The 15,517-nt window shown below is 45.5% G+C and overlaps 1 protein-coding gene across 1 annotated transcript; it reads right to left on the bottom strand.

Annotated features, from left to right (window-relative positions):
* Window positions 1–1,954: 1,954 nt before the first annotated feature.
* On the bottom strand, window positions 1,955–14,069 carry HAUS4 (HAUS augmin like complex subunit 4). Its single transcript, XM_069961617.1, has 9 exons — window positions 13,813–14,069; window positions 11,430–11,569; window positions 8,058–8,189; window positions 7,180–7,314; window positions 7,002–7,098; window positions 5,058–5,203; window positions 3,769–3,899; window positions 3,615–3,683; window positions 1,955–2,692 (listed from the first exon to the last, which is right to left on the bottom strand). The coding sequence occupies exons 1-9, from the start codon at window positions 13,835–13,837 to the stop codon at window positions 2,509–2,511; spliced, it is 1,059 nt and encodes a 352-aa protein (XP_069817718.1). The 5' UTR covers window positions 13,838–14,069; the 3' UTR covers window positions 1,955–2,508.
* Window positions 14,070–15,517: the final 1,448 nt, after the last annotated feature.

The following is a 15,517-nucleotide window of genomic DNA, read 5'->3' as shown; positions in this document are numbered from 1 at the left end:
CACCATGTTTGATAACCCCCCTCCCCCCCCCCCCTGTGATTACTGTATTGATTTTAGAGATAAGCGAATCTTCAGTCAGAATGAAGTGAAGTTCTTTAAGGTTTGCTTCGCAATGTGCCACTCCTCCCCGGGTGCTGAGAAAAGATGGATCCAGTCCTGGGAAACTTCTACCAGTTTCCCAGGGCTGGATCCATCTTTTCATAGCACCCAGGGAAGAGCGGCAGGAAGCGGAGCAAACTTCAAAACCAACAGCCTGATGAGCAAAATGCATAGAAACGAAACACTTCACTTCATTCCTACGCTAGATTTGCTCATCTCTAATTAATTTTTTTATTGCACATATATACCTTGCTATGTCTCACTATGGTTGTATGCTTGACAAAGACCAGAGTGTGGCTGAAATGTCGCTTATACTTGGATATGCAATAAAGCTTTTTTTGAAGATTCCTGGATGCTGCGGAGTCTTTTCCCTTTGATGTCTATCCACTGATAACAGGAATACCAGCAACACAGCGTGCATCCCCATCATCACAGCAGTCTACTAGGATCTGATTCCTGGATGCTGTTGAACTTTCCTTTTTTATCTGATGACATGTAAAAAGTTAGTTTTAGTGACAGGTACGCTTTACATTCTTCTATTAAATGCGTGGCCTTAAAAGCGTATTCCGGCAAAACAAAATTATAATTATTTTACATATCTTTCATAAAGTTATATAACTTTAAAGGGGTATTCCGGGGAAAACTAAAAAAAAATAATTGGAAAGGGTTAACCCTTTCCTAATATACTTACCTGTAGTTCATTGACTGCCCTGGGAGAGCGTCAGGCCGGTCACGTGACCCTCCAGCTGCCGATCTTCGTACTTCTTGTGACATCCCGGATGCTCTCTTTTTCCGTTCCGGTGACGCGGGCTGAAGCAATTCTGGCGCATGCGCAGTGCGATTCTAATAGATGCACATGACGCATACATCGGGCTTGTTTGTCATCTGTTTGCATCTTTATGCAGACATTTTTTCTCCCAAATGCTTTGATGGACTACCAGGTTCTACAATTTTGGATAACCATTCCCAATATAACAATAAAACCATTATAGTGATCAAGGTTACTGTCCAGAAAGATGTTAAGGTGATTTGAAGATATAGAAGAGAACATTGTATTATTCCTGCTAAATTATACAGGTCAGGTCCCCGCCGCTCCAGCTGACAATCATTCTGTAGGAGGCGGCCGCAGCCTGAAGTTACAGCAACGGCTGGAGGACTGGAGTGCTGATGTCGGATCACAAGGAGCGCGGATATAGACGTATAGACTGCTGCTTGTGATCTGGAAACTGACAGTACAAATATATACATATCCATGCTATCAGATTCCCTTAATTGCTATCGTCTACACATAACCCTGTTTACAGGCTGAGAAGACACAATCAGTCAATCGACTGCTAGAGAGTCACCTCTACCCAGGAGCGGCGTGTTTTCCCGGTCCTCAGCTGTCATTTTTCTTTTACACAGGCTGATTATTGTGTGTAGGAGCGTTTCTAGCAACCGAATTCAAGTCCGTACAGATTTCCAGATTAACTCCAAGAAGTGTAGACCTGTTGTTATAACTTTCAGAACCTAAATCAACACCATATGTGATATGAAGAAAGTTTGCAATTTACAAAATACACACAGCACTTCCTATGTTTTGACTCCTTTAGGAGACTGGACCTGGATTTCTGGTAAGTATGGCTTTGTCTTACAGCATGATAAAAAAAATAATGAATGTATATGGCAAACTTGCTTTATTTCACATCTACTGTTGATTAAGACTTTGAAATTTATAACAGTGGCACTTTAAGGTCTCTCAAAGTGCCTGCTAGTTCTGCTGCTGCACAATACCAAATAGTGTGTCGAAATTGTTCTATTTAAGAAATTCAGTCTGCCTGTGAAAGCATTCTGAAAATAATTTCCATCATGGTGGTTTCTTTCCAATAATTTCTTAATTTATTTATTATTTTTTTAAGACATTTATTTACAGTGCATTAAAGTTATACATTTCATATTAGAGAAAAACCATGTACAGAATTTTAAACTTAATCTGTGCTTCAAAGTGAATATTTCATCATGGAATCATATTTTGGAAATACATTAGAATCCCATCTCTAACAAGTAAGAGCTATTCGGATACATCTGTGGATGGTTCATTTGATGAAGCCATCCGCTTTATTACTTCCTGTATTCAGATCATCTGTCCTGCTGGGTTTTGTTAGAATTGCTCCTGCATATTTGAATAAAATCTTAAAATGCAGCTAACAGATCAACTGAAATGGCTCCACAACACAGCTTCATACACAGAGAGACCATGTAGAGAAGGGAAACCGTGCAAGGGAGAACAGAGAAATTATGGAGTGTCATATCTGTGCATTACCATTACACAAAGCAAATAGAAGACAAATTGCTATCCTGTGAGGCTGAGCTGCGGAGGAGGCAAGCTCTGTGTGTCCCGGGTAGATAAACTTCTAACTCTTTAACATCTCAGGGTAATGTTTTGCTGAGCTCCTGAATTGCCCAGCGATTGTCCTTAATTTTATCTTTTAGGCGAGTATATTCTCGGACCAGCTCCTCAAATTCCGCACCCAGGAATTCATAGGAGGCAAGGATTTGTCTAGATGCCGATAGTTCAGTCTTCTCAGATTTCACAGCTGCCTCTAAACTGGACCTGGAAGATTGTAGACATGAGAATGAGGAATTGCCATTAACCAGTTAAAGGGGTGCTCCAGCGTGCGGACACTTTTTTGGGGGGACAGGGGAGGAGGTGGCTGAAATAAAAAACGTCCACTTACCTCCCCGGTTCCTGCGGCAGGTCCCGAATCATGGCGCTCCGTTGCCCGGCCGCTTCCGGGTGTCTGATGCCGCCCGAGACGCTACGTCTCAGGGCCGCTCAGCCACTCAGTGAAGGAGGCGGGATCCGTTTGAAGTCCGCTCTGATCCCGCCTCCTTCACTGAGTGGCTGAGCGGCCCTGAGACGTAGCGTCTCGGGCGGCGTCAGACACCCGGAAGCGGACGGGAACCGGGCACCGGAGCGCCGTGATGCGGGACCCGCCACTGGAACCGGGGAGGTAAGTGGACGTCTTTTATTTCAGCCACCTCCTCTCCGGTCCCCCCAAAAAAGTGCCCACACGCTGGATAACCCCTTTAAAGCCTACCTGTCATTAGAGAATAAAAACTGTCACGGAGACATGTCAAAAGCTTTGATCAGTTGGGGTCTGACTGTTCAGACTGTGACCGATCGGAAGAACCAGTGGTGAGAAAACCTGAACTGAAGACCACATCATGTGTTTTTCTCCCCTCTGTGTCTGTGTGAGCAAGACAGCTCCATAGACTTATGGTGCCTTTACATAGTCTGTTCCTGGCTTTGGCTTAAAAAAATCTGTCACATAAATCTCTCTGTGTAAAGGCACCCTTACATTATGCGGTCATTTCAGTCATGTGACACAGTGCTGGTAGAGAACGCACCAAGTGCTTGTTCTCCTGATCAGTCAAGGTCTGATCACTCAGACCCAGATTGAAAAAAAAAAAAAACATTTGACATGTCTCTGCATTTTTTTTTTCTATCCACAGGTTTTTTCCCTCTCGTTTACCTGATGTATTTGTGAACTTCAACCTTCTCAGGAGTGTAAGTCTCGGTGAGAACCTGAAGCTCTTTCATCCTGTAAAAGACAAGTAACAGGGTACAGATGAACAGTGCAAAAGGAATTAAGAACATGCCTCAAACCATCGAGTGACAGTGCTTACCGTAATTTTAAAAACAAAGCGTTACTCTTTGCTTCCAAGTATTCGACATTCATTCTGTCTATGTCAGACTGTGCCTGAAGGCGGAGATCAGAGGCTGCCTGCCGGAGCAGTGACAGGCATCGCAGAAGCACCTAAAATCCAAGGACACCCAATGAGACATTTTGTCTGTTCAAGGTAATGGTGTAGTTTATAAAGTTACTAAATATACAGAAAGATGTTTATGGCCTATAGGAATGAATAGGTCTGCAATTTGATCCTAAATTATGAATATATTGTATAGTTGTTTAAGGGGCCTTAGATAAGGCAGTTTTATGCTACGTTTACACGGAACGATAATTCGCCCGATGGTACGATTAACGATGTTGGAGTAAAGTTTTTTTTTTTCATAACGATCAGCGTTTAGACTGTACGATATATTGTACTGAAATTCGTTTTGCGATCACTTAAAGCCTATCTCACACATTGGTTAAATCGGCGAAATTGGTGAAATTTTTGCGATCAACGACGATTTGAGAACTTGTTGAAAGATCAAAATGAACGATTTCTCGCTAGTCGTTCGATCGTTCGCTGTGTTTACACGTACGATTATCGTTCGAATTTGATCGTTATCGTGCAAATTCGCACGATAATCGTTCCGTGTAAGCGCAGCATAACCTACAATTACTAAGTTGTATGGTGCGTTTTACACAGATAGATTTATCTGACGGATTTTGAAGCCAAAACCAAGAACAGACTATAAACAGAGAACAGGTCATAAACGAAAGACTAAGATTTCTCCTCTTTTCAAATCCGTTCCTGGCTTTGGCTTCCAAAATCTGTGAGTTAAATCTCTCTATGTAAACACACTTGCTTAGACAATCACTGATCAACACTGGTTTTCTTGGAAGACTTTCTTCTATGACCATATAACCTTTAAAGTGCCACATTGGTACACCATGCGGTACACCATGCATACAGGTTATATGATTGGCACTTTTCTATAACTAGGAACTTGACAGAACAAATTCACATCAGAACAATATAAAAGGTCACTGAAGTTATATAGCTACATAACAAACCACAAGCCAGGTACCTATTCAGTTCTCAAAACTTCTACTATGTATAATAACTTATTAGATTATAATGTAGTAAGGTTGTTTTAACATTGTAGCTGCTGAAGAATCTCTTGATGGAGAAAATATGGAGTTTCATCAAATAAAGTCCTGTCCGTCAACCAGTAGTTAGGACGGGAGAATGAAATTCCTCATCCATGATCTAATCTTATATGTAGGCACTTCCCATTTACTTACAGAGGGATATGTCTCTTGGTGTTTTTCTAGTAAGGCTCCCATTTCCTGATGTTTTTCTTGTTCATTTCTTAACCTCCGTTTTTCATCTTCTAGTGTCGTAGCCAGACGAAGAGCTTTTGCTGCACGGAGGACCTCACCTTCCTCATCTAAGACACAAGTTGACACAATAAACATACAGTTATTAATGCTGTAGTGATATATATATATATTATATAAAGTTCAGTACAGTGTTGTTTAAAAGGTAACTATCATTCCACTCCTGCGGCAGGTTGCTCTTTCAAAACTCCGGCAAGTACATAGTCTGCTCCTAAAACGAGTGAGCCACAGGACTGCTGGAAGCGATATAGCCTTGCATTGTAAGTGTATTACAAGGCAAGTCTATAATACTTCCAGCAGTTTCTTAGACCAGTCTTTTGAAAGAATAATAGTTACTATTTAAAATAAATACAGTGGTGCCTTGGATTACGAGCATAGTTCATACTGGGGCCGTGCGTGTAATCCAAATCCACTCTTAAACCAAAGCAAATTTTCCCATAAGTAATCACTGAAATGCAGACAATTGGTTCCACACCCCAAAAATAATGATTTATTATTCTGAATAACATGTAAAACAAATGAAACAAACATTTATAAGCATCTAAATATGTGATATTATAAGTTACCGTTCAGTATAGCAATCAGCATGTGGTGTATAATATATAGTAAGTGCATAAACCTGAAAAACAGCCGCAGTTTGTAGATACAGGACGAAACTGCAGATCCCCATAATGCAGTAGCGTAGTACAACAGGCTAGAATAGAGAAGCAGGGCTGCTGTCAGAGGTCTGTGTGGTCACATGACAGCAATAGTGAAGGGGGTGGGTTCCGCATTGACCAATTAGGACTGACAGAGACTGCAGGGAGCATGGAGGAATGAGCAGGGCAGATGTGGGCACATACATGCAGCACTCTGTCCGGGGAGAGAGGGGTTACAGCTATGGAGAGATTTGCCCCACAGTCCTGTCCCCTGATGTAAGCCCCAGCCTGAAGTGGATCTGCTATGATTTGGAAGGTGAGGGAGACTTCCTGAGTCAGAGTACAGAGCTGTAGACCCCGCTATGCAGATCGTGCCCCCTCCCCCACTCCCACCCAGTACAGGGAGCTCTTAAACCAAAGCAATGCTCTTAAACCAAGTCACAATTTTGAAAAACTGTGAGCTCTTAAACCAAGGTACCAATGTCTATACAGTGCATTCTACAAAAAAAAAAAAAAAAACTAAGCTCAAGTACATTCAAAGGAAAAAGGTTATGACTATTGAATGCAATAATTAAAAAATCGCTGCATCATTAAAATAGGCTGGTCTTTAAGGGGTTAAAGTGACTCTGTATCCACAATCTGCCCACCACAAGCCGCTTGTACCTTCGGATAGCTGCTTTGCGTCACTTGCAGCCTTGTGTCAAGTTGACGTGACCTAGCGTGTCTGTGCCCTAGCCTTGCACTGCCCCTTCGTCCTTCCTCCCCACCTTCTTCCTCATTAGGAACGCTGGGTAGGATTTCTCCTATTCATCACCTGTTCATCACACTGCACATGTATTGGATCGTTAAGGTACATGTGCAGTGTTCAGACAAGTGATGATTAGGAGAAATCCTCATTCATTCCTAATGAAGAGGACAGAAAGGAGGGATGGAGAAGCGATGCAAGCCTAGGGGCACAGACACTCTAGGCCATGCCAATTTGACACAGGACTGCAAGTTTAAAAGTTGTTTTTCAGTACAATAACTGCATCACCTGCAGTACGGACCCCAGGGCAGATCATGGATTTGGGGCGGGGCAGATTGTAAGTACAGAGTCGCTTTAAGTCTCCAACCCCATACTAATATATTGGTTCATTTAAAGGCCTATATGCATAAAGAACTTGTGTCTGTTATGACAGTTCAGCTTGATGGACAATAAACGTGACAGCACCTGATTCTGGTTGGTGGAACGACAAAAAAGTAAAGCATTTCTTTCGCAGGGCCTCTTCCAGCTGCTTGTGCAATCGATCTCTTATCCAAAGAACATCCTGGAATGGGAAGGGGCCAGTCACAATCACAAAAAAAGACAGGACAGTGTGCAGTGATAAGAGAGATATCAGCTTTGTCACCATATGCGATGGCAGAAGTTCTTGCAGGTCTTGCTTCTCCAATCCTAGAAGAGGTACAGAGCCAGATTCTGATTCAGAAGGCAGGAAACGTGAGCACTCTGAGACCAATAGACACTGCTGAAGGCCATCCTGGAACTGCACAAAGTGCGAGGGCGGGAAGAAAATATAAATCAGAAAATAAAGTGAGATTTAAAGACTGTTAGCAGGTTTCTGCCGTCCTATCTCAGGGTAGCATAAACTAGTGATAGAGAAGCTGAGCAGAATGATGTATCACTTACATTGTTCTGTGCAGCTGATCCAGAGATATTCTCCTGAATAACATGGACAATAAGTAGTCCTCTCCATTATGTGCATGAGCCCAGTAGTCCTCAATATTCATAAGAAGCAGAAAACTCCGCCCACCAGCTGCTGATTGGCAGTTATCTATCCATGCTGTGAATAGACAGTCAATCAGAAGCTGGAGGGCGAGGGGTTGCAGTGTGACAAGAATCCTATTCTCCTGCATATTAGGAGAACAGCTGAACAAAATTGTGTAAGTAATATATTGTTCTGTTCCGCATTTTTATCACTTGTTCATGCTGCCCTCATTAGTGACAGATTCTCTTTAAAGCCTGACACTAGCCAAAACATTTATCAGTCTGGGTCTAAGTTTTCAGACCCCCGTTTATCTCTGGATATAGCTGGTAGATCACAGGGAGCTGGGGAGTGAAGTGCACAACCAGTCGCTTCGCCTGGCTCGTGTATACTCAGACCCCAACTGATCAAAGTTTTTGACATGTCCCTGTGAAGTGTAAAGTTTTTTCAGATCACTTTAGAGACACTAAACAATTCATCAATCACACTTATCAAAGCTGATATAGAACAGAGAATAAACTAACCTTGTTCTCCTCATCGGTTATCGCGCCCTCCTGCTTCTTCACCTGCAGTTCTATTAATATCTCCTGTACCAGTCGATGAATAACTTCAGACCTCAGCCAAACTTTCCTCTGCAGTCGTAGCTCTCGTTGTGCCTTAAAAAAAAAAAAAAAAAGGGTCAGAAATTTGTAAGAGGTAATTGTCATTCCATGCCATCCAATAGCCGGCTCTCAACCACACAATAGAGATAATGTTGCATGAGGGCTACCTATTTTCTATCAACATGACTTAAGATTGCCGTGTACAGTGTCCTGTCCTTGTAATCATTATTCATTGCTATAAAAATGCCTTAGAACAGAGATTTCACCGTTACCTTGTGCTGGAGAAATGTGACCGACAGAAAGCGGCAAGAGAGGGTCATTAGTCAGGATACACATTGTGCCACCAAAAATAGTGCCCTCACTTTATCACAACTATGTTCAAGGATAGGCGACACAGAGGTCTACTATATCTCCGGCTGCTGAGAAATGAGAGGCTAGCACACAAGTTAAGGGAGAATGGAGAACGGCCTTGTAGGGTTATAAATATAGAGGAAATGCAATGACAAGCCAATGTGGGTTGAGGTAGTTACAGGTGATAGCTGCCATCCTCAATACTGAAAAAAGACCTTGCTCTTCCTCTGGCAATGCCTATGCTAATCGGCCACAAGGCTGAAGATACAATGATAAAGAAGATGATACGGGACGTTGTTCTAGAATCCAAATAATCCACCTATAGAAGATGGCAAAACTCAATTCATAGTAACGCAAGTTGCCTCCAAGCAATGTATATTCCAGTACAGCACTTTATTTAAAGGGAATGTATTAACCCTTTAAGGACATGGCCCATTTTCGTTTTTACGTTTTCGGTTTTTCCTCCTTGTGTTTAAAAGGCCATAGCACTTGCATTTTTCCACCTAGAAACCCACATGACCCCTTATTTTTTGCGTCACTAATTGTACTTTGCAATTACAGGCTGAATTTTTGCATAAAGTACACTGCGAAACCAGAAAAAAATTCAAAGTGTGGTGAAATTGAAAAAAAAAAAACGCATTTCTTTTATTTGGGGGAAATGTGTTTTTACGCCATTCACCCTGGGGTAAAACTGACTTGTTATGCATGTTCCTCAAGTCGTTACGATTAAAACGATATATAACATGTATAACTTATATTGTACCTGATGGCCTGTAAAAAATTCAAACCGTTGTTAACCAATATACGTTCCTTAAAATCGCTCCATTCCCAGGCTTATAGCGCTTTTATCCTTTGGTCTATGGGGCTGTGCGAGGTGTTATTTTTTGCGCCATGATGTGATCTTTCTATCGGTACCTTGATTGCCCATATACGTCTTTTTGATCGCTTTTTATTAAATTTTTTCTGGATTTGATGCGACCAAAAATGCGCAATTTTGCACTTTGGGATTTTTTTGCGCTGACGCCGTTTACCGTACGAGATCAGGAATGTGATTAATTAATAGTTCGTGCGATTACGCACGCGGCGATAGCAAACATGTTTATTTATTTATTTATTTGTTTACTTTTATTTAAAACCTGGGAAAAGGGGGGTGATTCAGACTTTTATTAGGGGAGGGGGCTTTTTACTATAAACAACACTTTTTTTTTTTTTTTTTACACATATACTAGAAGCCCCCCTGGGGGACTTCTAGTATATACACTTGGATCTCTCATTGAGATCTCTGCAGCATAGATATGCTGCAGAGATCCATGAGATCGGCACTCGTTTGCTTTCGGCTGCTGCAGCCGGAAACAAACGAGTGCCGAGCCGAGGACGGCGCCATCTTGGACGCGTCCCCGGCCGGCATCAGTAACGGAGATCGCTCCTCCGGGACAAGGTCCCGGAGGAGCGATCTCCCCCACTAGACACCAGGGAAACGTTGCCTCCGGTAATCGGAGGCAGCTGTCAACTTTGACAGCTGCCTCCGATTAGCTAATTAGCGGGCACGGCGATCAGACCGTGCCCGCTAATAGCGGCGGTCCCGGGCTACACGCGGCACCCGGGATCGCGGCACTTCAAAGCGGGGCCGCCGCGCGGCCCCGCTTTGAAGTGCAAGTGAGGACATAGGACGTACCGGTACGTCCTATGTCCTTAAGAGGTTAAAGAGGTAATTCACCAAAAAAATGTTTTCTTTTAAATAAATCTTAAAGGGAACCTGTCACCCCCCGTGCCAGGGTGACAGGCTCCCGACCCCCCGTTAGAGCCCCCTATACTTACCTCATCCCGCCGGGTCCCGCTTCTGGAGGTGGTCGGGTGATGAAGATCTCAGCCGCTGCAGCCCGGCACGCGCGCTGAGAGATGAGTCCAACACCCATAGAGAATGACAGGAGAGCCCAGCGCTCCGTCATTCTCTATGGGTGCTGGACTCATCTCTCAGCGCGCGCGCCGGGCTGCAGCGGCTGAGATCTCCGTCACCCGACCACCTCCAGAAGCGGGACCCGGCAGGATTAGGTGAGTATAGGGGGCTCTAACGGGGGGTCGGGAGCCTGTCACCCCGGCACGGGGGGTGACAGGTTCCCTTTAAGCCTTCCAGTACTTATCAGCTGCTGTATGTCCTGCAGGAAGGGGTGTATTATTTCCAGTCTGGAGAACAGGAAAGGTTTTCTATAGAGATTTGTTACTGCTCTGGACAGTTCCTGACATAGATAGAGGTGGCAGCAGGGAGCACTGTGTTAGCCTGGAAAGAATACACCACTTCCTGCAGCACATACAGCAGCTGATAAGTAATGGAAGACTTGAGATTTATTAATAGAAGTAAATTACAAATCTATATAACTTTCTGATACCAGTTGATTTGACAGAATTTTGGGGGGGTAAACTACCCCTTTAAAGCAAATCTGTACCGCCAGACATGCCCCAAACTGATGATACCGTTCTGTTGCTTAAAGTGACTCCGTACCCACAATCTGACCGCCCCAAACCACTTGTACCTTCGGATAGCTGCTTTTAATCCAAGATCTGTCCTGAGGTCCGTTCGGTGATGCAGTTATTGTCCTAAAAAACAACTTTTAAACTTGCAGCCCTGTGTCAAACTGGCATGGCCTAGAGTATCTGTGCATTAAGTCGGCAAGGATGCTCTAGGCCCCGCCTCATAGACACCAGCGCTTGCCAAAATCACCCATTTTGGCTGACCATTACATATAGGGCCAGCTTTATCATCAGAACAACTCCAATGAGGAATAGATAACTAATGAAAATGTTAGATACAAAGAAATTAAAGAATTCCACATAATTTTGTTATATTATGGTAAGTAAAACATCACTGACAGAATTCATTGCTATAAGAAGCAACTGCTTGAGACTGGTCAGCGGAAATTGCCCAATATAACTCAATCTACTTACCTCCTCCAGCTCCTGGCATAGCCTGGCACTAGCCCCACTTGGCTCCAGAATCTGGCATAATTCTAGTAAGAGTTTACTGAACTGAGGATTGCTCTCCAGATCTTCTTCTTCTAACTGAAGCATTGGGAGACGGCTGTTCACTGAAAAAAAGGATAACACTTCTAAAGTAAGAGAGTAAGATGGCCTTAAGGGTCCATTTACACAGAAAGATTATCCCACAGATTATCTGCCAAAATTTTTTTCCGTACGATATAATCGTTTGGAATTTGCAAGATAACAATCACATTTGAACGATAATCGTCCGTGTAAACGCAGCGAACGATCAAACGATGAGCGAGAAATCGTTCATTTTGATCGTACAACATGTTCTCAAATCGTCGTTGATCGTTCGCAAAAAACTCACAGATCGTATCGTGTAAGCAGTCTTTCAACGATTTCACCTATGTGTGTGAGATTGGCTTAAGCCAGGGGTCCCCAAACTGTGGCCCCCCGAGGCGTTTTATCCGGCCCCCGCCGCACTTCCAGAAGGGACAACTCTTTCATTGGTGGTCAGTGAGAAGACTGCTCTCACTGACCACCAATAAAAGAGTTCCCCCTTCCGGATCACGCCAGCCCCTGCCCCGCATCCACACTGCTGCTGACATCCCCGCCGAAGGGATCCCCCAGCAGGTACAGCGACGTCATCACTTCCCCTGCCGGAGGATCCTTCAGAGATCATTTCCAGGTTACATCCCAGGCGGGGGGGTTGTGGTCCGTGCGGCGCGGAGGAGGCTGGCGGCAGGGCGATATCTCACACTGCTCCGAGATCTGCGGTCTGGTGCAACGGACCGCAGATCCCAGAGCAGTCTCAGATGTTATCCCTGCCGCCAGCCTCCTCGGCGCCGCACGGACCACCAACCCCCCCGCCTGGGATGTAACCTGGAAATGATCTCTGAGGGATCCTCCGGCAGGGGCAGTGATGACGTCGCTGCTCCTGCTGGGGGATCCCTCCGGCGACTGACCGGCTGAAGAGGCTAGAAGAGATGAACACAGTATTAGGCGAGTATAATTATTTTTTTTTTTTTTGTAGCAATGCAGGGGGGCATAACTATATGGGGAGAATTGCAGAGGGACAATATAACTATATGGGGGACATTGCAGGGGGTCATTATAACTATATGGGGGACATTGCAGGGGGTCATTATAACTATATGGGGGACATTGCAGGGGGACAATATAACTATATGGGGGACATTGCAGGGGGTCATTATAACTATATGGGGGTCATTATAACATTATAACTATATGGGGGACAATATAACTATATGGGGGACATTGCAGGGATACGTTATTAGTATATGGGGTGGGTTGAGGGTGTGAAGGGGGAGTTAGGGGACGCTGGTTGAGGGGGGAGTGAGGGGTTGAGTGGGGGCTGGGTGAGGGGTGGAAAGAGAGGGATGCTTTTACTTTGGGGGGGGGGGGCGTTGTGGCATTTTGCACTGGGATTTGATTATAGTTTTTTTTTTTTTTTTTTTTTATAGTCCGGCCCTCCGACGGTCTTAGGGACAGTGAACTGGCCCCCTGTGTGAAAAGTTTGGGGACCCCTGGCTTAAGCGATCGCAAAACGATTTTTCCGTACTATGTATTGTTCCGTCTAAACGCTGATTGTTATAAAAAACACATCATTCATTCAAAATCGTTAATCGGGCGAATTATTGCTCTGTCTAAAAGGACCATTAGACAGGTTGTGTAAGCTTAGCCTAAGTTGTGACTATGGTGCAGTAGCAGATGGATAGCTACATACACAGCAACCCTCCCTCACACTGTAGGACCTCCATACTTTGATGCACTGTTTGGCGGGTTTACAGTCCTCTTCTCATGAAGAATTGGTGCTCCTCAGCTGGATACTGCAGGATCATAGCTGAGGTAAATGGAGCTGGCTGCATAGATACAGCGGTCCCTGAGCTCTGTTCACACCAGGCTACCGCTCTGCAGTGTCAGTGCCCATTCCCAAGACACTACCTTACATCAGTGTATTCCAGCCTGGAGCAGGGATGGGGAACCTTCCGCCCTCCAGCTGTTGCACAACTACAATTCCCATCAGGCTAAAGCTTTGGCTGCCCAGGCATGATGGGAGTTGTAGTTTTGCAGCAGCTGGAGGATGGCGCACTACAGTCCTCTCCATGTGCAGCTCATCCCCCCAGGTCAGTGACAGGAGAGGACACATATATAAGGGGGTGCTCTGCCCCTACACATGGCATTATAAACCTCTCTAATACTGTATATAGATAGGAGATTAACAGTCAGCTCCAATCTGAGGCAAAACTACAACTCCCATCAGGACATTATGTATTGTAGTTCAGCCCCAGCACTGATTCCCTGCGGCACACACTTCTGTCCTCACCATACTGCAGGCTCCGGGATGCCATCTTCGCTATCTACCGCCAGCTCTGGTGTCACTCAGTAACTCCCCCCTCTGTATATACTCCGGCCTCCATTCACCGCCGAAGCGGGAAACCTTCAAAGTGACGTTGCTACAAGTGTACTGGCGCCGCGTCTCTTCCTGGTCTACGGAAAGATGGCGCCCGGCTCCTGTCCTCCTATGTACTATGGGAGGTTTCACTTCTTCACACTGCCGTTGAGTGGACAGCAGATACTGGAGTCACCTGTATCCTCGGGACGTGCTCGCTCCAGTGACACCTTTTGTGAGGCAGATGGCTGGTGACAGGCACAGGATGTATCAGTGATGCACTACAGTACATAACATTGGCTGTACCCAGCAACCATACCAGCCCTGGCAGAGATGGTGGCATGTCCTGGCACCAGCTTTACACAGCAAATATTTCCCAGTTGTGAGACTAAAGTGCAGACCATTACCGCAGATGTGCAACTGTAGTAGTCTCCAATGCACCGATCCATTTATAGTGATCACAGCCCCAACACACACCAGTAAGGCCCTGTTCACACCACCCGGTTGCATAACTGCAGACAGAACATAAGGCCAAAAAATTGCAATGGCCCCATTCAGAGGGCCGTGATCCATCCGTGCAGCCTGGATCGCACAGAGCACTACTGATGCACATTGGTAGTGCAGTCCATGGGCGCAAGCTGCACTACAAATGCATGAATGAGGCCTAACACCTATGTGTTATGTGTGAACAGGGACAGAGATGAATATGACCCTAATCTGTCCGCAATTACAGATGTGTAAGACCCCATTCACACGTCCGTGTCAGTTTTTACTGTCAGGAAATCCTGATCAGGAGGCCTTAAATGTCATCAGGATAGTATCAGGATTTCCTGACAGTAATCCGTTTTTACCATCAGGAAACCATCAGGAAAAACCTTCAGGATTTCCTGATGAGAAAAAAAAATAGGACATGTCTTTCTGCAAACTGGATGGTCATAGCTTGCAGAATTACAACTCCCATCATGCTTGGCTGACAGGTCATGATGGAAGTTGTACTTCTGCAGTCTGTGGTCACCCAGGTTGCAGAAGTACAACTCCCATCATGACCTGTCAGCAAGGCATGGTGGGAGTTGTACTTCTGCCACCTGGATGGCCACAGGCTGCAGAACTACAACTCCCATCATGGCCTGTCAGCAAGGCATGGTGGGAGTTGTACTTCTGCAACCTGGATGGCCACAGGCTGCAGAAGTACAACTCCCATCATGACTTGTCAGCAGGGGCATGGTGGGAGTTGTACTTCTGCCACCTGGATGGCCACAGGCTGCAGAACTACAACTCCCATCATGGCCTGTCAGCAGGGGCATGGTGGGAGTTGTACTTCTGCAACCTGGATGGCCACAGGCTGCAGAACTACAACGCGGGGGTGCCGCGAGTGGCCGCGGGGGGGTGCGGGGGTGCCGCGAGTGGCCGCGGGGGGGGGGGGGGTGCGGGGGTGCCGCGAGTGGCCGTGCGGGGGTGCCGCGAGTGGCCGCGGGGGGGGGGGGGGGTGCGGGGGTGCCGCGAGTGGCCGCGGGGGGGTGCGGGGGTGCCGCGAGTGGCTGCCGGGGGTACCTGCGGATGAAGAGGCAGCGAAGAGGCAGCAGGAGCAGAGGCGGAAGGTGAGTGGAACTCCGGACGCTTTCCTGATGTGCATCAGGAA

Source organism: Dendropsophus ebraccatus, chromosome 3 (assembly GCF_027789765.1).
Source record: "Dendropsophus ebraccatus isolate aDenEbr1 chromosome 3, aDenEbr1.pat, whole genome shotgun sequence".
NCBI lineage: Eukaryota > Metazoa > Chordata > Amphibia > Anura > Hylidae > Dendropsophus > Dendropsophus ebraccatus.
This window is presented reverse-complemented; position numbering and strand designations above follow the sequence as displayed.